Source organism: Haliaeetus leucocephalus, unplaced genomic scaffold (genome assembly GCF_000737465.1).
Source record: "Haliaeetus leucocephalus isolate CR32 unplaced genomic scaffold, Haliaeetus_leucocephalus-4.0 Scaffold1000, whole genome shotgun sequence".
Classification (NCBI taxonomy): Eukaryota; Metazoa; Chordata; class Aves; order Accipitriformes; family Accipitridae; genus Haliaeetus; species Haliaeetus leucocephalus.
This window is the reverse complement of record NW_010973436.1, coordinates 3,576,251-3,601,792: the sequence shown is the minus strand read 5'-3', so window position 1 is coordinate 3,601,792 and position 25,542 is coordinate 3,576,251. Positions and strand designations below refer to the sequence as shown.

Sequence of the window (25,542 nt, the reverse complement as noted above, 5' to 3'; positions counted from 1 at the left end):
GGTGTTCCCATGTACAGGGCCAGCCCTCGGGGACCCACGGGAGACCCCACAGCAATGGCCCCCTGTCCTCTGTGGGAACACGGGCACAGCGAAACAGCGACAGGACTTATTTATGTGGTGGGCAGAAACCCCCCAACCCTCCCAACCCTGTTGCCAGCCCTGCGGGCGACAGATCCTGGCCCCTTCCACCTCTCCGGGGGTAAAAACACAAAGTGCCAGAGCCCGACCCGGCTCTACCTGTCCCTTCTCGGCGTGTGCATGGTGCTCTGTCCATTGGGCAGAGGGTGATGGGAAATGGGAGGCGAGACCTTGGCGGCCGAAAACGAGGTAGAGTTGGAGGTGTTGGTGGTGAGGTCGAGACCTTCTTGCTTAATGCTGTCCTCGACGGGCTGGGTAGCCGTGACCTCCTTCCAGAGCTGCTGGAGGTCCGAGGGACACACAGCTACGGCGCAGGGAGAAAGTGCCCGCCGTCAGCGGCGAGAAGGAGCAGCACCCACTGGCACCCATGCACCAGGCTGGTTCGGGACCCCACGGGCTCCCTCCCTGCCCGGCTGGTGCAGCTTGGCTCCCTGAAGCTCAGGCAGCCCGGCACGGACCGTGCGTTGGGAAATCATCACCCAAAGCTGGGCACAGCCCTCTGTGCCGGCAGCCGGGGAGAAGAGGCTGCCTGACCCCATCGGGAAGCCCAAAACAAGCCACCCGCAGCACCCGGGAACCCCGCAGAGCTGTCCCCGGAGGAAAGGAGACCCCAGCACCCCGGCATCCTCCTGCAGGAGGAAGCCGGGGGCTCAATCCTGCAACACAACCCAGCTCAGACTCCCCCAGGCTGCTCCGGCTGTTAATGCAATCCGGCCCCAAACTTTAGATGGATGCATTAGGAAAAGCAATGCCCCAGCCCCCTCCCCGCAGCCTTCCCTCGCCCGGAGCAGGGCGAAGGTGCAGCCGCAGGGTCCCCCAGCACTCTCCCCGCCCCAGGCAGGGGTCCTTACCTTGGGGCAGGGTCTGCAGGGGCACGGTGCCCTGTCCCGGCGGGAGGCTCACCAGCCCCTGGCGCTGCAGGTTTAACAGGTGCTGCTGCTGGAGCTGCTGCATCTGCAGGAGCTGCTGCTGGAAGGCCAGCTGCTTGTTCCCTAACGGCTGCCGGGAGACAAAAGGGAGAAATCAAAGCACGTTATTTCCAGCCTCGCAGCAGAAGCCTCGCAAGGGAGGCAGGGGCTCGGCGGCGAGGGATGCCCGCGGCGGCGGGACCGTGGCCGTGCGTGCCTCCGTCCTGCTGCTGGGCCTGCTCAGCTTGCGGCTGAGCCGGACGGAGGCTTTGATCTATCGGAAGAGGAGGGGAAGAAAAGGAAAGGGGAAGGGAAAAATAAAGCACTGAAAAGAGAGGGAGCGAGCAGAGCCGGGGGCTTGCTCAGAGCAGAGACCCAGCTCTGCCTGCAACGCGGGCAAACCTGCAAACCCGAGCCGTGGGGTCCCACGCGGGGAGGCTCAGCCGCAGGGCGAGCTCCCGCAGGCACCGAGCATCGCCGAAGGAAAGGGGGCTCCCAGCACCCAAAAGGCATCCTGGACGCACAGCATCCTCCTTTAAGCAGGGAAACGGTCCCTATTTGCCAAAAAATGACCATTACGAGCCCCTTCTCGTCTACAGGTGCCCAGCGCCAGTACCGGTGCCCCCACCCCAGCCACGAGCATCCCCCAGGTAGGCGACCCTCCCACCCATCCCCAGGAGCCGGCCGCGCTCTGACCGGCACGGCTGGCCCTAAACTAGTTAGGCAGGACAGGTCCCTGGGGAGGCACCAAGAAATCCATGAGAATTAACTGAAGGGGAGAGAATTCAATTAGGGATGGGGACAGGCAGCTGCTAATCTGAGCCGGCCACGAGAGGGGAGCTGCCCCAGGCCTGCCTGGCCTCATTAGCGGGGCAGGCGTCTCCGTAACCCCTTGAACCCCTCTGTTTGCGCAGACGTTATTTGCAGGTTGCGAGGAGCCGGGCTGGCAGGCAGCGCAAGCTGGCTGTGCCGCGCTGACCGGCCCCAGCAGCAGCCCAGCCTTTCCACGGCAGCTCCGTTATCCTAAGCAAGAAAAGTGCTGGGGTCCCTCTCGGCAGAGCGAGCCCCCGCCTCGGCGGAGCACATCGGTCAAGCCCGTGCTAAGGCGCTTCCCCCCTGATCTTGCTGCACTCGTCAGCGGGGGCACTTTGCAGCCCCATTGCTCGGCCGAAAAAGAAGTATTTTCACGTCCGTGTTCTTGCTGATGAGTGCAAAAGCTTTTTTCGTATCTTCTGGCTGGGTCTGAGCATGGTGGGGATTCAAGCCCCGGTGCACCAGGGCTCCCATGGACCTGGCACAGCCCCACCTCGCTCTCTCCAACATCCCTGAGGCTGCATCTCGCTCTCTGCTCAACAAGGAACAGCAAAGAGAATCTCCGTGGCAAATCCAGTACACGGCTTAGTTTGGAATCAGCACGTGTTGCTGTACCCGAAGCAGCACCCCGGGCCTCGCGGGATACAGGTGGTCCCCTGCAGATGCTGTCGATGCTGTGGCTTTGTGAAACGGAAGGCGAGGATGAGCTCCAGGCACTGCCCTGCAAAATCCCTGCAGTCTGCAATGTAAGGCATGACTGTGAGTCCTGTCTAGGGCACAGAGAGAGTTTAAATCTGGTTTCATCAGTCTCAGAGGGATGTGCGGACTCCTCCCTGTCCTGTCCTGTCCACCTCTTGGCCACAGTAGAATTGTCTCCTCAGAGACAAGTCCAGATTCTCTTTGGCTTTGCCTCAGTCCTGCACCTCTGGCGCTTGAAGATAAAGGCACAAATCAAAGAAATTTCCGCTCAGTGAAGAGAAATCCCTGCGCTCACCCTTGCTCCCAAGCAAGGTGCTGAGCCAGGAGGGCTTCAGGCCATGGGACTGGACGAGACCACGGCCCGTAGGACAATGGAGGAAAAAAAAAGCAGGACCAGGCTGTGTGCCCGAGGGTCTTAACAAAGGCAGCGCTGTCCCCCACGGCGTCCCCATCCCCTGCGAGGGAAAGCTCTGCCACCCCGTGGGATGGACACTCATGTCCTTGCCTTGGTTAGAAACGGCAGCTGGGATGGGATGGGATGGGATGGGCTTCTCCTCCTCTTCCCGGCTCCGCTGCCACCCTCCCCGGGGGGCCCGGGGCAAGCCTGGGCTCCGCGCAAACACAGCCTCATTCACGGCACTTCCAGGCTGCGGAGCAGGAGGAAATTGGGAGCGGATGAAGTCATGAGGATCCCCGGGGCACGTCGCCGGCGCCTCATATCCCGGCTGGGATCTTCCAACCTGGCCTCACCGGAGCTGTGGCTGGCAGAATCAGACCCCGCTGAGCCCCCGGGGGACCGGGTAGCCCTGACCCATGTGTGGTTCTGGCAGGGACGATGTTGTCCACGTTGAACCTGCACCTTCACGTGCTCCAAATCCACATGTGCATCCTTCCAGCTTCACTGGACCACGAACACGGGGACCAGCCTCAGGAATATGAGCCCTGGTGCCCGGCGGATGCACAAACGCCTGGGCTAAGCCAAAACAAGGACCGCTTCTCTCTGGGGAAGCCAATTTGCCAGTCCCTAGAGAGCAACCGCTGCCCCGCAGAGCCAACAAACTGCCCGGGCTCAAAACCACTGAGCGCGACGGGTGAAGAGGTGCACCCACGTGCAGACCCACCCAACAGCACCCACCAGCCCGGGGGCTCCGAGTCAAGAGTTTGCCCTGGAGAAGATGGGGCAGCGAGAGCCTGACTTTCAGCCCCAGCCTTATCAAAAACCTCACTCCCCGGCCATTTCCCCATGAGCTTTGCTCATCTCCTCTCCCTCTGGCAAGCCCCAGCTGGGCAAATGCTGGCTGAGTCCCTCCCAGAGGGGACCTCCCAGCACCCACCGGAGGAGCTTGCTCTGTGTTAAGGCCGGATCCTGCATTTGGCCCCCACACCCCCCCATCCCAATCCCACCTCCCATCCCAGCGCGGGGGCTCGGGGTCCGGAGCTTCGCCTGCGCTCAGCGTACATTAGACGCAGATGACTGGGTGCAGCTAGCGGGGTAAGAGCCGCCGTCACTTTGATTTATGAGCACATCAGGAGGAGTTTCGGCGTGACACGCGGGACTGACAGGAGCAGTTCATTAAGCTGACACTGAGGTTAGGCAGCCGGCAGCTCCCCCTTGCCACCCCCCTCCCCTGCCCTGCCAGACTCAGGAGAGGGACAAACACCCCCCGCCCCGGCAGCTTTGGGGGCACACGGAGACCCACTGGTCTCGCCCCCAGGGGATATTGGGGTCTCTGCACCCGGACGCCGCTGGGCTTGGAGAGGCAAAGCGGCTGGAGAAAGAGCGGGACTGCAGACACCGGCTTTGCTGCCTCTTGCCACGAGGACGAGGGGCTGCCTGGAGCCGTCCCAGCCCTGCGCCGCAGCTCCTCGCTTCGCCTGCGCCCGGGGATGCTGCCGGGGGTTCACCCTGACACCCTAATGCAGGAAAATGCTCTGGGCTGGGATGTGCTGCAGCTCAGCCCCATCCTGGACCAGCTGCCTCGCTCGGCCCCTTCCTCGTGGCTCCTCGCAGACCACGGACACCCCCCACATCCTCTGGGACAGGATGCTGCCGACAGGCGCTTCCGACACGTTTCCATCCTCCGCGGTCCCTCTTTTCCTGCTCTCCCCTTCCCCGCACCCGCTGGGGGATCTCCAGCTGCGCCGCTCCTCCTGGTGAGATCTGAGCCGCTGCTCCATGAGATGCTGCTACCTGCTCCCGGCACCTTCCCCGGCGCGGCACAAAGCCATTCCCACCTGCTGATCCCCCTCCGTGCTCACAGGCGAGCCGCCGACTTACAATTACACCAAGGCGAGTCCTTGAAATCAAGCAGAGGGAAAGCAGAAGGCGCTCGGTTTACAAACCTTGCAGTGGGGCCGTAATTAAATACCACCGTGGATTTCCATGAAGGAACCGACGCTGGCCAAGAGCGGCTCTGCAGCGGCATCCCAGACACGCCAGCTATTCCCCGCGCCGTCGGGGGAAGCAACGGCATCACCGTTCCCAGCAGGCAAACGCTGCTGCCGAACGCAGGCTTTATTAATAGCAGCTGCCCAAATTCATGGGGTGAAGCCGACTCCACAAAGCCTGGCTGGGGGTTTTGGGGAGGGGAAACACCACGACATCTACTCGCAGGGACACCCTCGCTGTTTTTCCCGGCCACGGGGTGGTGATGCTGCCAGGAGCTGGACATGCATCCCTTTAGCAGCATCTAATGCCCCTTCCCCCCTGCCGGCCACTCAGACTTTCTTAGCGGATAAATTTCTCGTCTCCTCTGTACCATTTAATTAAAAGTTAACATGCGCTTTTTAAACCAGGAGCCTGCTAAGCAAGCCTTTTGTTAGAGCTTAATTATATCCCCGTTCGTTGCTGCAATATAACATCGCCACGGCCAAGAGGAAAGTCCTTGAGGAAGCTCAGATTTATGCCTCCCCTGTTCCTGGAGCATGAGCAGCTACTCCAGCTCCTGGAGATGGCTCCGATAAAGCCTGACCCCGCACACGCTGCGTAAATATGCCAACATCCCGCAATGAAAGCCCGGGTCAAAGTCTATTGAAGGCTCGAGTGGGTGCCGGCCCGACCCTGAGCTGCTCGAGCTGCTCTATTTCCCCAGCACCGGCATGTGCTTTGCTGTCGAGTCCCTGCTGCAGCCACCCCAATGCGCAGTCTGGGTTTAAATGCTTTCCTCCTCAAAGGAAAGCTGAATTTTGAAGTGCTGAGAATTGATGAGTGTAAATCAGGGGGTTGGATTTTAGGAGGGGTGATTGCAATGAACAGCCCCCACACCCCGTTTCCCTGTTTGCTACTGATACTTGGCTGGGGTCAGGGACTGAGCAGCTCAGCTCCACATCCCTCTGCACTGGGAGCCCAAGGAAGGATGCCCGATAGAGAGGGCAGTGATGCCACACATATATCAGCACCTGCAGTGCAAAATACCTCCCCCCCCCCCGGTACCCCGTGCACTGATCTGGGAAGAGAGAGGAGCAAAAATATAGAAGAAAAAGGAAGGGAGCGGTGCTGCCTGCCCGCTGCTGGTCAGGGTCGATCCCCAGCCTCCGTGCAACCGACACATCCCCAAAACCAAGCATTGCTGATACAGCCACAACGCCTCGGAGCGCATTACTATGGGAAAGGACAGCAAAACCTGTTGTGTAAAGGGAGTTATACAAGATTGATGCAATCACACCAGCATAAAACACTTCTCCACCAGGCAACCACCTCCCCAGCAAAGGGCCCACCGCTGCCGACCTGGTCACGGCATCCTCTGCTTTGAGCGTCTCCCATGGGAAAAGCCCTTTGCTGGCATCACTGCTATTTCACGCAGTCCTTACGTTTTGCAGAACCGCCTTTCCAGGCAGGAAAAGCCCTGGTTTGGGTTCCCACCTGACCAGCCCTGCCTGCCTACTTGCCAGGGTGCTGCCGTGCCAGCTCAGTCAGGACTGGGCTGCCCGACGCGAGCTGTGCCAAGACCCAGGCAGGGCCAGCACGTTGGGCAAGCGCTGAGCCGAGCCTCCTCTGCCTCCCGCACCGCAAGGAGGATTTGGGGAGCCCTCGCTCTGTGCCGGGGGGGGGGCAGCAACCTGCCCCTCCTGCCGGGGAGGGTCCGGCGGCTCTGCTGGAGCTGCCAGCCCACACCCGCTGACTTCACCGCTCCCCACACCCAGCCCATAGTTTCTAGATGCGCCAACAAGGATGCGGCGCTGAGAACGATGCAGCTCGGTGCACGTGCAAGATCACAGATAGGGAGGAAGAGGAGGAACTCCCAGCACCCGGACCGGCTGCCCCGGCACCCCCCGGGAGCAGGATGCCCCTGTATCCCATCCTCGCTGGCTCCCAGCCAGCTGCCCTGGGTGCTGGGATTCACGCACACCTTGTTTTGTGCTGGTCCCCCTTTTATTTGCTGCCAGATCTGATGGCCCAGAACCCATCTGCATGAGCTCACCTCTTTGGGTTGCTGCTTTCCGGCTTGCTGCTGTGTCAATAGCTGCAGGTGAAGCTGCTCCTGTTGCTTCTTGTAATATTCCTGCAACTGGGAGGGAGGGAGGGACGGGAGGGGAGAGAGCAGCCCTGATTAGCAGCAGGAACACCTTGTTCACATCTCCCTGCCCAGCACTACCGCATGCCCAGCACCGAGCTTTGCCACAGCCATGCCAGCTCCTGGCACCATGCCGTCAGGGCAGGCTTTGGCTACAGGTTAAGATGAAAAGCACCCACCGAAGGAGTCACGGCTGCAGAAAAAACGTTGGCCACATGCTCCTAAGGGCTCTCGATCCCTGCAGCAAGTAAAATCCCCAAACACCTCCAATGCCAAGCCTGCCATTCGTTTTAATGCCAACGGGTTGCCCTGGCTTTCTGCCACCGGCTGCTCAGGGAGCCTCCGCCTTGCCTGGCCTCCGGGAGGAGGGTCACAGCCCCCGGCTCTAATTCCTGTGCATCCTGGGGATTTTGCAGCTGTGCTAGGGGGATTTGTGTTTGATGGGGGAATATGAAACACCAGGAGGTGGGTGAGTCCCTTGAGAGAAGCGGGCCTGGGCGCTCTGGCACGTAACGCAGTGTTTCAACAGCAGAGAAACCCCTTTTTTGGCGTGGAGGGACCTCAAAACACCCCGGCAAGTGTTGCGAGAGCTGGGGGGCTCTTGGCTGGGAAGGGGCCATCAGCAGCCACGGTCTGTCCGGTGCGACCCCGTGAGCGCTGGGGGCTCAGACGTGCATCCCCCTTCACGGGCACCACGGGAAAGCGCAGGCAACCCGGCTCCTCGCAGCACCCCGGTCAAAACAGAGGGTTTTGCTGGGACAGTAAAAGAGAGAAAAACACCCTGGCCCCGTGATGAGCCACCAGAGAGGGTCCCAGTCTGCAGCAGGCAGCATCGGGACCTGCCAGCGTTGACGCCAGCTCTCGCCCCGGCCCCTAAATAAACTGTTGGTGATGGATTTGCTGCGTGCAGGGGGGCCAGAGGCACGGGGAGGTCAGCGAGACCCGGCGGCCCCCTCCCACCCGGCCTGTACCCCCGTGCAGGGGCGACGGCGGCGGCTCAGGAATGCCCCTTTGGATGCCGGGAAGCCTTTATCAGCTCGGGGCTGACAGCGCTGACAGCAGCAACTTTGCTTTTTCTGTCGGCGAACAGGTTTGGAAAGCCTGGGTGTTTACCCGAAAGCCAATCAAAGCCAGGTCTCTGCAACATGGTCGAGCGCGGCTGCAGGAACATTGGGTCAGGGGTGAGAGGTGTGATGTTTGGTTTTCTTCTGGTGGAGAATGCGAGCTATTCCGGCCTGGGTTGTTTAATTTGCAGTCAAACGTGTTTCTTTATCCGGCTCCAAAGAGGCTTGGAGAAGGACCCACCCAGGGTAGTGTTTACCCTTTGTTCTTTCCCTGGGGCCAACCTTGAATCCTTATCAGCCTGTTTGGAGTAAACAGGTACTGGAGGCAGGAGGAAGGGTGTGGAGGATGCTTGTGGGATTTCTCCTTCTCTCCCTCCCGCCGGCGGGAGGTGTTTACCCAAGCAGACCTGTTTTGTTTCGGAGTTGAGGTTTGGTTTTTTTTTTTTCTTCTCCTTCTTCTTTCCCTCCCCATTGGTTTTACATTTGACAGAGCACTCCAGAAAAGCTGAGCAGGGCCGTGAGAAGCAAACCCACACGCTCAGGCCTCGAGCTGGACCCGGGCGCCTGCCCTAAAGCCCAGGCAGCGGCCACGGGGGCTCTGCTTGGGCTCTGCTGAGCCAAGAGCATCCAGCCGGACTCCAGCTCTTCTCAAGAGCCGGGCAGCCCCAAACCAGCCCTCATGTGGGAGCTTTCTGGGCTTTGAGACCCTGACTCAGGGCAGCAGCATCCAGCTTTGCCAGCACTGTTAGCACCTGCAGCTCTTTCCAGCCCTTGGCGCTGGACGTACTCAGAATCCCTAAGGAAATATGGGGGGAACGCAGGAGCCTGAGGAGGAAAGGACTCATCTGCCTGCCCCTAACAAGCTCCAGCATTCACGGACACCAGTGAGAAATCGCTTGGCCCGATCCAGCCGATGCACAGCCAGCCCAGGACCAGGGTTACCTGTTGCAGCATTATCGCCTGCTGCTGCTGCAGGAGGGCCTGGAGCTGGGGCGGCGAGAGGATCTGCTGCATTTGCTGCGGCGTGATCATCTGCGGGGACATCATGGCCACGGACACCGGGACCTGTGGAAAGGAAGGACATGTCACCACTCCCAATTCCAACCTTGGAAAACCTTCCCCAAATGCCAACAGCCTGCGAGTGTCTCCCACCTCCCAGGCTCTCCTGGAGCAACCTCCGTGCCCCCCACCCCTGCGTCACCTTCGGGTGAAGCCCTCGGCCACCAGTCTGGCCTGGCGTGCCGAGACCACCGCTGGGGACGTGGCGATGGCAGGGAGATGCCCCGGCACAGGGGTGAAGCTTCCTAAACCGTGAGCTCCCCCCACCCCGAGGGCAGGATGCTCTCTGCCCACGGGGTCGTCTTTAAATGCAACTTAACTGGGGGAATTAGGCACTGAGAGGAGCCAGTGGCACAGGGGCAGCCAGCTCCAAACCACAGCTCCCTCCTCTGCTGCGAGCACGGGAAAGGTGCCGGGCACCGCTCCTTCCCTCCGGGTCACGGAGGGTGCAGGGAGGAGGGAAACACCAAGGGAAGTGGGGAAGATACCGATCACCCAAATAACTTTGCAAAGCAGAGCACGGAGGAAGAGGTTACCAGGTTTTCCATAGACACATCAAAGCTTTACCTCCAGTTGACACCAGTAACTCACGTAATTACCATGCCAAGTGGAGGGAGGGCTAAGAAAACCTGCCAACCCCTGCCTTTGGTTATCGTAACACGGGTCTACACCCCCGCGGCAAAGAGCCGGGGAAGGTGTCGGTGATGGATCCCAGACCCGTCGGTCCTGCCCAGGTGGAGCAACGCTGCCTTCCCAACTACGGCCATCAAGAGCTGCCTTGTCGCAGCCCTCCGCTGATCCCACCAGCCCAAAGCCCTTCCCGAGGCTCTGGACAGGGTTATGGCTCTGTTGTAACTTAATAACCCTTCCTGGATGTTCCCTTTTCCTAGGAAAGCAGACGACCGCTGCTGGTCTGGAGCAGGGGAGCGGGTCAGGCTGCCTGGCAGCCTCAGGCTCTTTGAGGGGACCCCAGGAGGAGGCGACTCCTTGGCACGTGGGATGCGGCAGAGCCTGAGCCAGGCTCCCGATACAAGCCAAGGACCCAATTTTGATCCAAATTAGACGATTTTTGACCCCCTCACTCCAGGGTCTCGGGACCTGAGAGACCAAGGGACAGCGAAACAAAGCAACTGGCTTCAGAGCACGCGGCAAAGTCCCACCGAAAGCCCGCTACCTGCCAGCCCCTCCGCCCCAGGACCTCCAGCAATGCCCAGACTCCCCAGTCTGGACCTGCTGCCCACCCTGGGGGCTGCCTCCCCGCTCCGGCCACCCCGGTGGGACACGGAGCAGGACCGGGACCCCAGGGGCAGCCCCGTGCAGTCCCTCCCGTCTGCGGTGGGCATCCGGCCGGGCTGCAGCGTGCCGACCTTCAAGGGAGATTGCAAAGGCTTATCTGTTTACTCAGGCATTTTGCTGGAGGGAGGCGTCGCAAGCGGGAGTTTCATTTGTCGCCGGCGATCCCCCCCCCCTGCCCACAGCTGCCTTCGTGTCAAGAGTTATTGATTAATTGCTGCGTGTTCACACCCAAGGGCTGCTGCTGGGGTGCCTTCAACCGCACCGGCTCGGCTGGCAGCGGAGAGGCTGCACGAGTGCCCCCAGCAAAGAGCCGCAAAGCCCTGCGAGGGCTCCGGCGCCTGCCGGAGAGCCAGGACAACGCCAAGCTCCCCCCACGGCACCAGCACCGGTGAAGAGCTGCTGTTTCGGCGGTCAGGTGCTCCCAGACAGCTGTGCAGAGCTCTCGGCAAACATCTGGGAAGGAGGGAAGCTCACGGGGATGGCAAGATGAGAGCGAGAGGGGCGCGCGCCCGCTTGCTGGGAGCTAAGCATCCTGCTAATTTCCCTTTGCCAATTCATCAGCTGGCAACGTGCTCGGAATGAGAGCCCCTAATTAATTGCTCACCGCATCCCCCATCCGGGCGGCCTCCCCGCCCCCACCACCGCCGTGCGGCCTCTCGTACACGTTTGCTGGCATTTTCAAATCGGAGGCATCCTAATTACCGGAGAGTTATAACACCTTCCATTTCTCGCCCAGCGGACTGACACCCTGTCAAGAGCAAAGAGAATTGCCAGAGGTTTTGACAACACTAATTGCCCCTATAATCTAAAAACACAAAGGAGAGGCGATTAGTCGAGAGGGCCCCAGCTCTCGATCCGACACGAGGTTTTCACAATGTTACAAGAAAACAAAAGCGACGCTTTTTAGAGTTTGATGGCTGCTAACAAAAGCAGAATTATATTTTCATACAACCTTTGTCTGCATTAAATGTTTTTTTCTTCCGTGCTTGGATGTGGAGCTGACACGGGGAAACGGTGGCAGCTTCGCGAGGGGGCGAGGTGTGAACGGGGCGAACCGGTGCCGGTTCTTGCGAGGGGCATCCAGGCTTCGCCGCCTCCCCGAACCCCGGCAGATGCCAAAGCCGCACAAAGAATTTCCACCACCCTGGCGTGGAAAGCATCCCCCTCCTGGCTAAGGTTTCCAGGGAGGGCAGGAGCTTTCTTTAGGAAAAGGGGAAATTCCCGTTTACAGTAAGTTTTGCTCCTGCCGCGGCCGTTCATCACGCGCGCCGGTGCCGGGCAGGCTGCGGCGCTGCTGCCGGCGGCTGACTCGACCCCGGCACGGGGCAGCAAACCGCGGTGCTGCGGTTCTCGGCCCCGGGGGCTCCGGCGACAGCCCCAGCTGCCTCTGTCAGGGATGATGACAGCTGCTGCCTCAGCAAAACGAGACGGGGATGAAAACGTCCACCCCTGGCCCAACCGAGAGCCCCGCGGTGGCACTCGCCCGCAGCTGATCCGCTAAAGGGGAGGGGGACGGGACGGCACAGCGCGGCCCCCCCGGGACACCGAGGAGCGGGGTTCAGCCCCTTCACCGGCAGCCACGGCACTCGGCCATCGCACAAGCTTCCCCGCGGCGGGGGACGAGGCCGGCCTGGCGTCCCCGCGATAGCACGGAACGGGGGCTTTGGGCGACGGTCACCTCAAAAGCTCGGATCCAGGCGGTCACGGCGGTCAACAGCACAAGGGAGAGCCAAAGGGCGCCGAGCAGAGCGGCACAGGCCGGGTACGAGGGGTTAGCTGCACCCAGCTGCCTCCTCTCCATCCCGTCCACCCGGCGGCAAAGTCCCTTCCCGGGTGCCCAGAGCGGCCGGGGACCGTCCCCGCACCCGGCAAATCCCTAGGGAAGCGGGTCCCAGCAGCCAGCCCCCGCGGCAGCGGCTGGTCCCCAGCCGACGCGTCACGAGCTGGCATCTGCCAGACACCAAGTCAGGAAGGGTTTGACTCACTCCTTGGCTGGCTGCCACTCCGCAAAACTGCTTACTAACAGCTCCGGCTGCCTCCCAGAAAGCCCCGGCGCTGCGGCTCCGACCGGCGAGCGGGATCTCGAGGGGGTGATTTTCCAGGCGGTCCCGGTTGTAATCCCTCCGTGCCAGAGGATGGGGCGGACGCGGATCATCAGGCAGCGGGTGGAAAACGAGACGGGTATTACAGGGGAAACTCGGCGCTCGGCGTAAGCGCAGAACGACTCTGCCAAAGCCGGCTGAGCGAAACAGGATTTGGACGGGCGTAACTCAGCAGGATGGGGGAGCAATGCTTTTATTTAAATTTTTCTTAGATTTTTTTTTTTTTTTTTTTTTTTTTTTTTTTTACGGGAAGCGAATTGCAACTCCCAGCCACGAGGCAGAGCGGGGAAAGCCACGGCCCGACGGCCGGTCTTGGCTCTCAGCGCTGCGGGGCTGCCATCAGAGGGACGGCCGCCCTCCTGACCCCCAAGACAGCTGGCTTGGCACAGCATGGGAACCGGGACAGCCCCCATCAGCCCGGGGCGTGCGAGCAAGCCCGCGGTTTGCTCAGCCTCAAAGCATCCCTGCACCGACCTTCACCTCCCAGCCGCGCCGTCACCCATGCCGGGAGGTTGCCGCAGGAGCCGCCACGTCCCCGGGGAGCCAGGGGCAGCAGGTCACCGCTGCTACGGGAAGGAGCATCTCCGGGTTCACACCTAAAACCACATGTCTGAGCTCCCGTGCCAGGGCAGGCGCAGCCCAGACCTCGTCCCCCACCCCGTCCCTGCTGACCGGGGGGGGCTCTGGGGCCGCCGGGATGAGCAAACCTCTCCCTGTGGTGGGTGCACGCCAGCTACCTGGGGTGTTCGATGCTTCCCGCAGAGCCCAAGGCGCTGCACATCATTGTCTCTGATCTAATCTCGAGTTTTAACTCCCAATTAGAAACAACAGCAAACATGTTTGCGCTGTTTTTCTTTTTTTTTTTTTTTAAACACCCTTTTCAAATCCAAAACCAAGAGAAACAAACCAAGGAGGTTGGTGAGGGAGGCCAGGAGCCGGGAACATAAGGGGGAAAACAACCAGCAGCTTTGGGTCTGCTGTTTTTAGGGGCATGGGATGAGCAAATCCCCCCCCCCAGAGCACCCGCTTCTCGCTGCTGCAGCTGGACAAGAGCAAACCTTTCGCTTTGAGTCCAGCCAAAGTGCACACAGGCAAATCCACGTGTCCCCTCCTGCGCTCAGCATCCCCGGGCGAACTCCGAGATTCAGCCGGCTCAGACCATCTGCAAGAACTTCAAACACCCGGGGCCAGGCAGTGATGCCACTCACACCACTGTAACTCCAGCTACGGTTATATATGTCTTGATGGGTGCTACAGGGCCACCCAAACACCATGCCCAACCTCCACACCCTCCTCCGCTCACACCACGCCGTGTCTGGACCTTACCAAGATGGGACAGGGACAACAGACCAAAACCTATCCAGGGTCAGAGCAGAAACCAAACCCAGATCTGCAAGGGAGCTCCAGCTCCACGTGCCAGGCTGGGTTTTGAGGCTGTGAGGTTATTTTACGAATACTTTGAAGAGCCTTAGCACCAAAGGATTAATTGCCTTGGGTGGGGGTGGCAGGAGGAGGGCAGCAGCGCGGGGCGAGCAGGCACCACCGTAGCTGCGTGGAGGACAACCGGCCTCTGATGTTCAGCTGCACGCAAAGAAAAGGAGGAATCAATCCCCTGCGTGTTCGACCCAACGTGCGTCCTCGTTAGCAACGGCGCGCCCCGCCAGGGAGGCACTAATCGCGCATAATTGGGCTGCGAGTCACTAAAAGTTGAAAGGGAGCTGGTTGGGGGATGCTTGGCGGCGGTGGGCTGGCGAGCTTGCTGCCTGCAGCCCCCTCCTCGGTACGGCCCTGCCGTGGTTTTTGGGGTGAGCTGCTGCCCCTCAGCATCACCCGGGCAGGATCCCCGGGGGATCACGTCTCCTCCACGGGCACGGGGCGCTGGCACGGCTCACCACGCCAATGAAATCGGCGGGGATTGAAGCAACTCCTTTGCTACCCCGTTAATCCAAAATGCCGTCGGTGCTGTGGTGGCGGTGGGGACGGCGGAGCGGGATGGCGGCGGCTCCGGGCTGGCAGAGCTGGGGGCTCTGGGAAGGAGGAGGGGGAATGGCGGGGGGCAGCGGGGATGGACGGCGGTGCTGCAAGTTCAAATGGAAAAATCTAGCGCCACACAAGCCAAGACGGACGGGCTGCTGTATTTTTTCCTGGAGAGGGAACGCAGAAGGGCTGGTATTGATCTGTCTTCATTACCCATTTCACTCAAGTTTCAAATCAACAAAATACACTTTTCCGCTCCGCTGCCCTCCCCGCCACAGCAGACAAAAGAAAAGCAATTTCCCGCAGTTTGCTCCAAACTCCTCTCCCCTTCCCTCAGCGTCCTTCAGCCCCTCTCCTATTTCAGAAGCTTTTTAAACTCCGCAAGTTGCTCCCGCCAGAGGCTGGGGAGACCCCCGGCCCCCCAAAGAGGGCACCCCGTGATTCAGCAGTGCCTCCAAGACAGAAATGCCCCAGCACCAAAAATACACGGTGCTGCCTTTCTAAACACGCTCCAGCACCTCATACCTTGGACTTTACCGAATACCGGCAGCATCTCCCCATGGGGGAGGATCCACCCCGGGGGGGATCCACCGCTCCCGACCAGCCTCGCGCCGGGGAGGAGAGCCCTGCAGACCATCTGCAGCACGAGTCCTCAAATGCAACACTTAGTCGGCATCTGCCAAGTTTCTAATAGTTTTAAAGTTGCGAAGAAATAAAACCATTTAAAAATGTTTCAGGGTGGGGTTTTTTGGGTGGTTTTTTTTTTTGGACGTAGCTGTAATTTGAGTGCCAGCTGTGAGGCTCTCCGCGCACACCTCCAGGCATCTGGGGGGAGAGAGGGTTCATACTCCAAAAAAAACCAACCCCAAGATCCCTACTGAGCCCAGCAGCTCCTTGTTTGTTTTTAAGAGCACGCCATTGCCGACTGTCGTTAATATTCCCGCTGGCTTGGCGCCCCGTAAACGTCCCGTCCCCATCAGCAAGGTGGCAGGGAGCTGCTCGCTGCAAACGCAAGTGCACGGTGTCGGCGAGCACGGGGAATTTGCAGCGCTCCTGGGTGTTGGGTGCTGGGCGCGGGGGCCCCTGCTCGCTCTGCCGACGCTGGGACCCTCCTGCTTGCTTCGCCTGGGACTGGGGGCCGGGAGCTGTGGGGAGACCACTGAAAAAGCTTCTCCCCCCACCCCGAGCAAAATAACTCAAGCAATATGGGAATCCAGTCCCCAACCATGGGGGCTAGCAGCGCAGCTGCACATCCACCGGCAAAGCCCGCGGGGGTCCGGCCCGGCACACCGAGGGCACCCCGGTTCCCAAAGGCTGCAATGAACCCCCGGTCCTGCCGTGCTCCCCCCGTCCTCCCTAGCCAGGGGCTGCTGCAGCCTTTCTCCTCCTCCTCCAGCCGTCCTGGCCAGTCTCATCCACACCACTCTGCCGTTAGATAAACTTCCTTTCAAAGGAGCCTGCTTAATCCTCTATCTCCCCTTGGTCAGATCCCGCTCCAGCTGCCGGCAGGGCTGGTGGGGCCGGTGGGGGGGGGAGGAAGAGGCCGGTCGCTGCTGAGTTATGAGCTATTTCTGACTCACGTCTACAACTTTCACAAGTCCTTTTGCAACACAAAAAGGGAGGAGGGGAGAGGAAGGCAGATCCAGTTCACTCCGGCAAAGCCACCGGCCAGATGGGCAGGGAGGGGAGGCGAGAGAAAACGGCAGAGAAGGGGGGAATGGGATGTTTAAGCGAGCGGAGAGCGAGCGAAGCGCGCGTGCATCGCGGCCGGGGCAAGCGGCGGAGGGAGCAGCGAGGGATAGGCAGGAGAAGAAGTGCAGGCAGAAGTGCAGGCAGGAGAAGTGCAGGCAGGAGAAGCATGGCCAGGGACAAGCACCCACAGAGGGGAGCGAGGTGCCGGTTACCGGAATCTGACTTCACCCTCGCTGCCTTTGTCCTTCGCAGACATTTTCCATGCAGTGACTGCATTTCCTTCCTGCAAGCGCCACTGGAAAAAGCCGCCTGTTTGTGCCGCAGAAGCCCTGACTAATTCCCGCTGCTCCTACCCGGCTGCTACTTCCCAACCTGGTGGGGCAGCCGGGGGGCTCCGGGCTTCCCCGGCCCCCACAAGCCCACCCCGGTACTGGCAGCACCGGGATGGCACTTGCTGTCAGCCAAGGTTCAGCCGTGCCCCGGCCGTGGGACTCGCCAAGCCGGGAGAGGAGCCGGCGATTGCCCGTCCCAGCCCCGGCTCTTGCCACGCTGCCGTGCTGGCTCAGCCTGGCATAGGCAGGACCTCCAGCTCTGAGAGCGCTTGTGCTAATTACTTTCCTTTGTTAATTAAACCCACGTGGCTCCAATAAGGTAACCTGCTGTTCTCTGATAAATTTAATTAGCCTGAAGGGAGAGCCCCTCTGCACAGCTATTTAAATTGTCACTTTCCATCGCTTGGGCTTTGCTTCTTTCTGCCTCCCCCTCTCTCCAGGTTCACATCCCTCTTCTGCCCCTTTCCTTTGGGGGAGGAGGGCAGCAGGGGTGCTAAGGGGAGGTCCCCCCCTCCCCTCTGGGAGCAGGATGCCACCCAAGGGTGCTGCGCTCACCCAAAGCCCCATTTTCCTGCCAGCGCCACAAAAACCCCACCCAAGCTGGGCTTTCGTCCCACCCCAGCGCCTGTTCCGCGCTGGAGGACCTGCCCTGGCTCCAGCCCCAAAGGACTGTCCCTTATCCAGTCCTTGCTCCCAGCTCACAGCACCCGGCATCAATCCTGGGGTGCTCGGGGTGGAAAACTCGGCACTTCCCTATCCGAAATGCTGTCCCAAGGTACGGTGGCACACGATGGCCTTCTGTCCCTGGTCCTTGCCCCACCTGGAGCCATCCTTTGCCTCGCATCGCCCTTTCCCCCCATGTCCACCACCAAAGGGACCCCCCCCCCCCCCCCCCCAAAAAAAAAAAAAAACCCAACAAATTTCTGGAGGTTTCCAGGGTATTTAACTCTCTGGGGGGCTCCTGGTGTGCTTCAGCCACCCCAAGGACGGAGGCGACGTGTGTTTGCACATGCATTTTCCCACAGCATCAGTTTGCAGCCGAGCCCTTCCCGAAAAGGGGGTGATGGGGGACACACACACACGTCCTCGGGGCTCACCTGCACCGCCGGCTGCTTGCCCTCATTGCTGCTGGGGGAGCTCAGCCCCGTGGCCTGCTGCAGCAGGAACTGGCGTGCCACCTGGAGAGCCTGCAAAAGAGACACAGCAGGGTGGGCAGGAGGAAGGGTGCCCTCTTCCTCCTCCCTCCTCCGGGCACGCTCCCCCTCCAGCTCCCCAGAGCAGCGCCCGGACGCGGGGCCGGCCGGACTGGTTCTCCACGGATTCGATCCGTGGGGCGCGAGGGACACACGAGGAGGGCAGCGCTCCCCCACGCTCCCTCCTGCCACACCAGTATGACCAGTACATCCCATTACAGACCACCGCTCTCCAACCCCCCTGGAGCCACGGAGGACCATGAGGACCTGGGGGCAACCCTATCCTCTTCCAAAAACCCCTGCCCCATCTTCGGCAAGTCACCAGGTCCAGCATCTTCATGCCTCTGGCAGGTTTTCACACGGGTTATCCCCAGCCTCGGCACAGGCGGCTCCTGGCCAGGCACAACCAGCACCCGACCGAAGGTCCGGCGGAGGGGCCGGCTCCCGGCTGATTTATTCCACCCTTGCATGGAGCCACCACTACATTTCTGCTGCAGCTGACATCCCTTGTGTCTAAAGCTACCGTGTATATTTAATTTTACATCTGATTGTCACACTGGAGCACCAAAAAGTCCCAGATTCAGTCAGGCCAAGAGCAGGATTACACCCTAAATTAATAACCCACGAATGCATCCGCACAGAGTTTATGGTGATGCAGGAGTTTAGCAACTCACCCAAGTGACCAGGATGAAACCTGCTTACTTTTATGGGTGTTTGCCTAGAAAGAGTTATGAGTTTCCTTAACTTGTTTGCAGGGATGAAGGTGGCTGGCTGGGAAGTGACACAACAGGCAAAAAAGGGAGAAACCAAAATAAATTGATAAAAACCACTTGTGGAAACACATGCAGGCACAAGCAACTGTGAGCGAGCCCTGCACAGCAGTGTCGGCAGCTGAAGAAAGCGGGTGAAATTAAGGAAAATCCTGCAAAGAGACAAGAAGGACAGAGGAGCAAGTGCGAGCTGGCAGAAGAGCCGGCCGGTCACCGGCGAGCGTGGCCGAGGGCGAGCGCCGGTGTGTGTGCGAGCCGAGAAAAGGAGCTTCATTCAGGAGCTGGGAGCCAGAAGAGGGAATAAAGCCCTAACGAAAACAACCCTGCGGTACCCGGCTGCTGCTCCAAGACCCGCTTCCTTGTACACTCCTTATTTTTGCTTTTAAAGAATTTTTTTTTGGGGGGGGTACATTTCTCAACAACCAAGTCATTGTAGCCCTGCCTGCAGGACAGGTTTGCATTAGGGCCCGGCGTGGGGTCAGAGCCCGGCTCGGCGGTGCCGCCAGCAGCACACGGGTTCCCCCGGCTGTCATCACCCCGGCTGTAAATCACTGCCCCGGCTTCCAGGAGGCAGCCGCGTGCCCCGAGAAAGGGCCGCTTGTTAATTCTCTGCATTTCCAGCTATAAAGAAGAAAGCCCCCAGCCCGTGCGCTGCCTCTCCATCCCTCCGTGCCAAATCCGCTTGCAAACCGGAGAGGCATCGCCCACAGCGTGGATGCACCTTAATACATCGCTCCGGTCCACTCGCTATTTATTTAACCTCTGTGAACCAAGGAGCACCCACAGCACCCTTAAACAGTTGCTCAATGGAGCATCCGTGAAGACTCATTACCTGCGTTTTAATCAAAAGGTCCCATTTCGTGCTCCTCTCCACAGGGGTTGCTCAGGAAGAGCATAGGGGACAGATTTAGAGCAAAGGATGTCCGAGCTCTGCCACCACTGTTTTTTCTGTGAATAAAAGCCTTCCGACCCGCTCCTCGCACATGGACAGGCGTTAGAAGTGCATTTGCAAAACGAGAGGTGATTTTAAAGTTGCTGCCGAAGCCAGAGGCTGTGTGCAGAGGGTTTAGCAGACACAGCCTTGCCTATTTTATTCACAAAAATAGCATTTTCCAGCAAGGGACCCAAACCCAACAAGCTGTGCCCCAGACGCAGCACAGGACACCCTCTGCCCTGCCCGTCTGTGTTTGCCACCATGCACGTGCCCCAAAAAAGTCAAAAGCCCAGGAGTTTCAAAAGCCTCTGGGATCCTAACGTCACCCTCCCACGACGAATTGCCAGGGCTGCACCCCTGGGTGCCCCCAGGAGCGGACAGAGCCCGGTGTGCCCAGCGCGGTTGCACCCAGAGCTGCCCCAAGCCCACCGCCTCTTCCCGAGCATCCTTGGCCGGCTGCTGGGGCTGCCGAAAAACTGCATGACCACTGACTTGCAAACTCAATTTATCCAAACGATTAAAAAATAAAATCCATGAGGACAAACATGGCAATTTGCTGCTGGGAATCACTGATGGTATGAACCCGTGGTCCAAGTCCCAGAGCCGATGCAGCCCCAGCACAAGGCACGCTCCTCTGCGGGCATGTTATTTCCCTGTTATTAACAGTAATAGATGTGCATCGGTAATGTGAACACAAAAACCATGTGACAGTTATGACAGCTCAAGGTCTGATATTTTAATTACTTTTTGAAATGAAAACAGTAATTCCAGTTAAAAGCCAAGGGTGGAGGAATTCAATCGACGGCTGCTCAGCACCAGCGTGCAGCAGAGCCAGCAGGTCCAAGGCACCCACCCGAGGATGGGTGCCGGACCACTGGCTGCATCCCGCGTGTGCACACCAGCTGCCCAAGCTTCATCTATTTTTCCACGTGTCCGTTTGACAGAGGTTTGCATGGATTTGGTTTCTCCATCTGCACCACGTGAGATTCCTCCGGTGTTTGTAAGGACCATCTCACAGAAGTGATCCGGTGAGGCAGGTCCCTGCCCCAGCCCAACAAAAATCAGTGCAGCAGGTACGGAAAATACAGCAAAGAGGGGAAAAAACTGAAGAGACATAATGCCAGCACCCAGGCAAAGCGCTAGGCAGGATTTCTCCCGCAATCTCTCTTTCTAAACCCAAAAACTGGCTGGCCCGCGGGTGCCACCGAGTCCCCAGCGCCCGGCTGGCTCAGCCCGCCGCTGGCCGCCCACCCCGCGCCGCCTCTCAGGGGGGAATTTAATTCACTCCCTGCTGGCTCTCTCACTTTGTTGTGCTCTGAAGCACGAAATTACAAGATTTACAGGAAAAAAAATGACATGGCCTTACAATTGCACACAGGGGCCTCCCCGCCAGCGCCCCGGAGCTGCCCCCTCCCTCCCTCCCCACCACCCAGCAGCGATTTCCACTTAAGCCTAAATTCAGCTCAGCCTGCAAACGAAGGATGCTCTGGCTGGCAGCGCCCAGAGTCTGCAAACCTGTTGCACGGCTGCCCAAGGCAGGCGGAGTCCCAAGAATTGAATTTCGGGATGCAGAGCCCCGCGTTATCTGCTTTTGTTACCCCCACCCCATAGGGCAGGAGGAGCAGCCCAGGTGCTGGGGGAGATAAAGCCTTTCTGTAGGGATGAAGGTGTCACCCACAACCGCTCCTTAGGGCTGAGGAGATGTGAAAGCAGAAGGAAAAAAGTCTCCCCATAGGAACGGATGGGCTTTCACCTTCTGGCTCTGTGAACCGGGAAAAAAAAAAAGATTTAAAAAAAAAAAATGTATCCTGCTGCATAGTGTTATTCAAGAGTCATTAGCATGTTACTCGTAATTAGGAACGAATGGGTTGTGTCAAATTCATCATGCTCCTGGATGGCTCCCTTTGATCAGCAAATTATCCCATAAAAAAGTTTGTAATGTCTCAGACACTTACATCAAGAGCTGATGCAGTTTGGCTTTGCCCTCCCCAAGAGCAGCAGCAGCAACACGTTTCAGGGCTGAGGAAGAGGATGGTGACCCGGACTTTGCTGGGGGTGGCCCACAACTACCCCAGACTGCATGGGGGCACCTAGCACACCAGGGTTTTGCAGGGAGAGATGAGATGCTGGAAGGTGTGTGCTGGGACAGGGAGGGGCTCAATATATAAACCAAGCCTGGGATTAATCCCAGGCACGGTGAAGGCTCTGCCCAGGCAGCACACCCCCTGCCAGGGCCAGCTCCGAGCTGCTCCCGCGGCACCAGAGGTTTCCCTGCCATGGAAGGGGGCTCTCGGGGTACCCAGCCCAGGGGGATGCTCGCCTCTCCCCGGAGACACCGAATCCCTCCTGGGGAAAACGAGACTGGATCCTTCCCCCACTTCAGATACAAGCATCTCATCCTCCAGCGGGGAAGCAGCCCGTCACCCCGGCTTCCACTCAACGTAATTATCCTTAATTCTTCCCCCAAAGGCTTGTGCTCCGGCCAGTGGGACTCCACACCTCCAGCCCTGTATGTGATGGAGGCATCCCAGGACGGCAGGAGGGCCAGCTTTTTGCCTGCCTTCCCACAGCAAACGCCACCAACTTCCCTTTCTCCCACGGGGAACACCAGGTCCCGTCTGGCCCCAGCGATGGAGGAGCCCGGGGAGAGGAGACAGCAGCTCCCACCCCATTTAGGGTGGCTGACTTGCACTTCAACCCCTCACCCCTGCCTGGCTGCCTTTTTTTCCTCAAAATCTGCCCAAGCGGAGCCTCTCCGAGGCCTCCCGCGGCCTGGTCAAATTAGGAAGAAATAGGTCAAGAGGTTCAAAAAAAGTTTGCTGACGATGGAGACATCCACGGGTCTCTCTAAAAGCACAAGCCCCAGCCTCCCAAAAAATCAAACGGAAAATCTTGCCCAGGGTATTTTTAAAACTACCTTATTCTACCAGGTATTTCATTTTACGAGGGTGTACTTTTTAATTATGCTCAGCGGTGCCCGGACGCTCCAGTTGCCGGAGCCAAAAGCAGCGCGCCGGCTGCCTGCCGCGCAGGGGGGAGCGGGTTCACCCAGCCCGTGATGGGAACCGCTGCCCAAAAATAGCCGAGGGATTTTCCACCTGGATGGGATCAAAGCTTTGCATGGGGTTTTAACCTCCAATGAGTGAAAAGTCACCCTAAAAATGATATTAAACCAAGAATTTTGCCAGGAGGGAGGCAGAAAGAGGATCTATAAAGAGAGTCTGTATCTTCCCTTTTCCCTCCGTTCCTTTTGGAGGGTAGAAGGAGGTTGGGAAGGGATGAAAAAATGTTAAAAAAAAATTTTTTTTACACTAACCTCATAAAAATGACATCGTCACATTCCAGAATTAGAGCTATTAAAACAACACACACGCGGATATTTTTAGATGGATATTAACGGTAAATGATGCCATATTGAGAAGCACTTCCACCCAGCCCAGCCCTGGTCTTGCTTAACCAGAACCAAATGGCTCCAAGAGATCAAAATTAACAAAAATGACACAATTCTTCACAGGAGGAAAAAAAAAAACCCCAACGTCCTTTTTACAACCGGCTCTGTGCCTCTCTCTCTGCCCCAGCTGTTCTCCCTTTCGCTGCACATGCTAATGCTTCTGGACTTTATTCCTCTACTCTTGACTCTTCAATCCTCGCAGGCGAGGGGTTAAACCCATTTCCACTAATGAAGAACACAAGGAACAAGCTCCTGACAATCCCACCCCATGAAAAAAAAAAAAAGAGGAAAAAAAAAAGAAAAAAAACCCTCCTGCATTTGTACTCAGTAAAATATGAAATATAAATCAAGGACCCTAATAGAGAGATGAGTTTCACTTAAGTGCTCCGGTCTCATTTTTATCTTAAATACCCTAATAATAGAGGATTACACAATATATTTGAGATGTGATCACATGTTTTATGGAACGGTATCTTTCCTATGGCAGAGAAGTGCCTCTCCTCCCCCATCCACACCCTTCTTTAACTACCAAAAAAGTCCGATTTGCTGCTTGTTTTTAAAAAGTCTTGTTTTTGTTTAATAACTTAACATTTCTTTGACATGTGTCTGCAATACCCTGCAATTTTTTTTTTTTTTTCATAATAAAAAAACCACCGAACAATGCCTTGAGTGCCTGGATTTTCCAGATGGCTCCTTTTCCATGGGATTGCAAGTTGGAAAGAGCTACCGTGCAGCCGCCGGGCTCAGGGACTTTCCCCACGATTCCCCCGGGACATCCCTGCTCCGAGCACCTCCAGGCTTTCACCTCCCACCCCCTGAACCCCAAAAGCTGCAACGACCCCCGAGACCCAGCCTCTCTGCACCCCACAGCTTTAAAACCCAGCTCCGGGATAAGACTTGGAGAGCTGGGAATTTTTTGCAGGAATTCAACTGGGAGAAACCCAAAGCATCGGAGAGCAGCGCCTGTTCGGCACGCAGCCCTGTGCAACGCCCACCCGTGGGTCTCCCCTGACCCCCCCCGCCCCTGTGGGGTGCAGCCCTGCACCCCGATACCCCAGCCGGAGCATCCTTCATCCTTCTCCCATCGCAGGGCTGCGACACCCCCATCGCCCCACCGTTCCCGCTTCCTGCCCAGCCTTCCGAGGATTACCGGGAAGGGGGTGGGGGGCCCTGGCGTGGCGGGGGGTGCGAGGGGCCAGCCCCCACATTAAAAACTCATTAATGCGCAAAGGCGGCAGGGCCCTTTGGAGCCCGGTTCGAGGATGTCAGCGCGTTGGAGGTCTCGCCACGTTCCCACAGCAACGGCGGTGGGAGACCCTGGCCGGCGGGCAGCCCTCCCATGCCCCCGGCCGACCTCTCCCCTCCGCCAACCCCGGCACAATGCGGGCGCGCGCTATTCAAGCTTTTCAGCCGAATCCCGCCATTGAAATCCAAGGATTTAACCTGAACGCCATCCCCTGGGCTGGGGGGAAGAGGGAGGGAGGGAGGGGAGGGGGATGCCCTTTTTCCCCACCCCATCCCACCGGGCTCCCCGCTCTCCCTCCAGACTCTCCGGACCGCAGGATGCTCTGAAGTCGCATGGATCGGGGTGGAGAGCCGGACCAGGCGCAGCCGAGGACGGTGACAGAAAGCTGTGCTCCGCGGTGGAGCACAGCCAGCGCCGCGGCCGGCAGCCCCTGTCCTGGCAAAGCCGGGCTGGTGCAGCCGGACATCTGTGTCCTCTTGCTCCGGGGACTCCCCAGAGGCCACAAAACAGCTTCAGGGGTTCCCTGAGCACCCTACGATATATACACCTCCCCTCAAACTCCCACCCAGGACACTCACCTCCGGGCGGCATCCTCAAGAGAGGAGTTTTAACCTGAGAAGTCCCTGCAAACCAACCCCAGGGCTGTCTGGGTTCACCCTTTCAAAAGGGTGAAAGCAGAGAGACTGCGGGCACCAAAGAAGGTCAAAACCAGCTCGTTTTGCCAAAAGGTGCAAAACCAGCCGAAAACGAGGGCAGAGCACGTGCCCCCGGGGAGCTGCATCGCCCAGGCAAACCCCTATGGACATGGAGTTTTAAGTCACCGGTGGCCCTTCAAGCTCAGGTTGGGTGGTTGAGCGGTGGGTTTCCACCCCTCCAGGCTTCCTAACATTTCCTGGGGATTTCATATAGTTAAATAAGGATAAGGATTGAGTGTCAGCATTTCAGGAGCTGCGGCGGAGCCAGGACGGAGGAGCTGTCAGACGGGAATAGCCCAGTGGTCCGAGAGCCTGCCTGCGACAAGGGGCGAATGCTGGATGCTCCCGAGGATGGTGTAAAGCCTTCATAAAGCACCTAATTGTGCAAAACTCTATATATGGGGACATTTATTCCTGACCCCAGCTGGTGCTCAGCCTGTTTCCTGAAGCATGAAGATTGATAGTCCTCGGGATGTTTTTTTTTTTTTTCCCTCCCCCCAAGGTGCTGTCATTGCAGATGTCATTTGTTTTTGGAAGTTTACCAAACCCTCTGCCTTAATAATTCCACGTGCCAGCAAGTTTCCCAGGGTAATTACACCGGGAATCCGAAAGAAGAAATGCAAAAGGGTGAAATTAAACATTGGCCGTGCTTTGGGCAG

At 58.6% G+C, this 25,542-nt stretch overlaps 1 protein-coding gene across 5 annotated transcripts in view; it reads right to left on the bottom strand.

Annotated features, from left to right (window-relative positions):
• FOXP4 (forkhead box P4) overlaps window positions 1-25,542 on the bottom strand; it is a 38,496-nt gene that overhangs the window by 11,540 nt on the left and 1,414 nt on the right. For 3 of the 5 annotated variants that reach the window (XM_010584706.1, XM_010584709.1, XM_010584707.1), the window contains exons 2-6: window positions 17,692-17,781; window positions 9,079-9,201; window positions 6,980-7,066; window positions 990-1,137; window positions 238-442 (exon numbers count right to left, since the gene is read on the bottom strand). In XM_010584706.1, coding sequence (XP_010583008.1) covers window positions 238-442; window positions 990-1,137; window positions 6,980-7,066; window positions 9,079-9,201; window positions 17,692-17,781 — 653 coding nt within the window. Of the gene's footprint in view, window positions 1-237; window positions 443-989; window positions 1,138-4,793; window positions 4,797-6,979; window positions 7,067-9,078; window positions 9,202-17,691; window positions 17,782-25,542 lie in introns of all 5 variants that reach the window. The other 2 variants (XM_010584708.1, XM_010584710.1) reach the window with 2 other exon arrangements.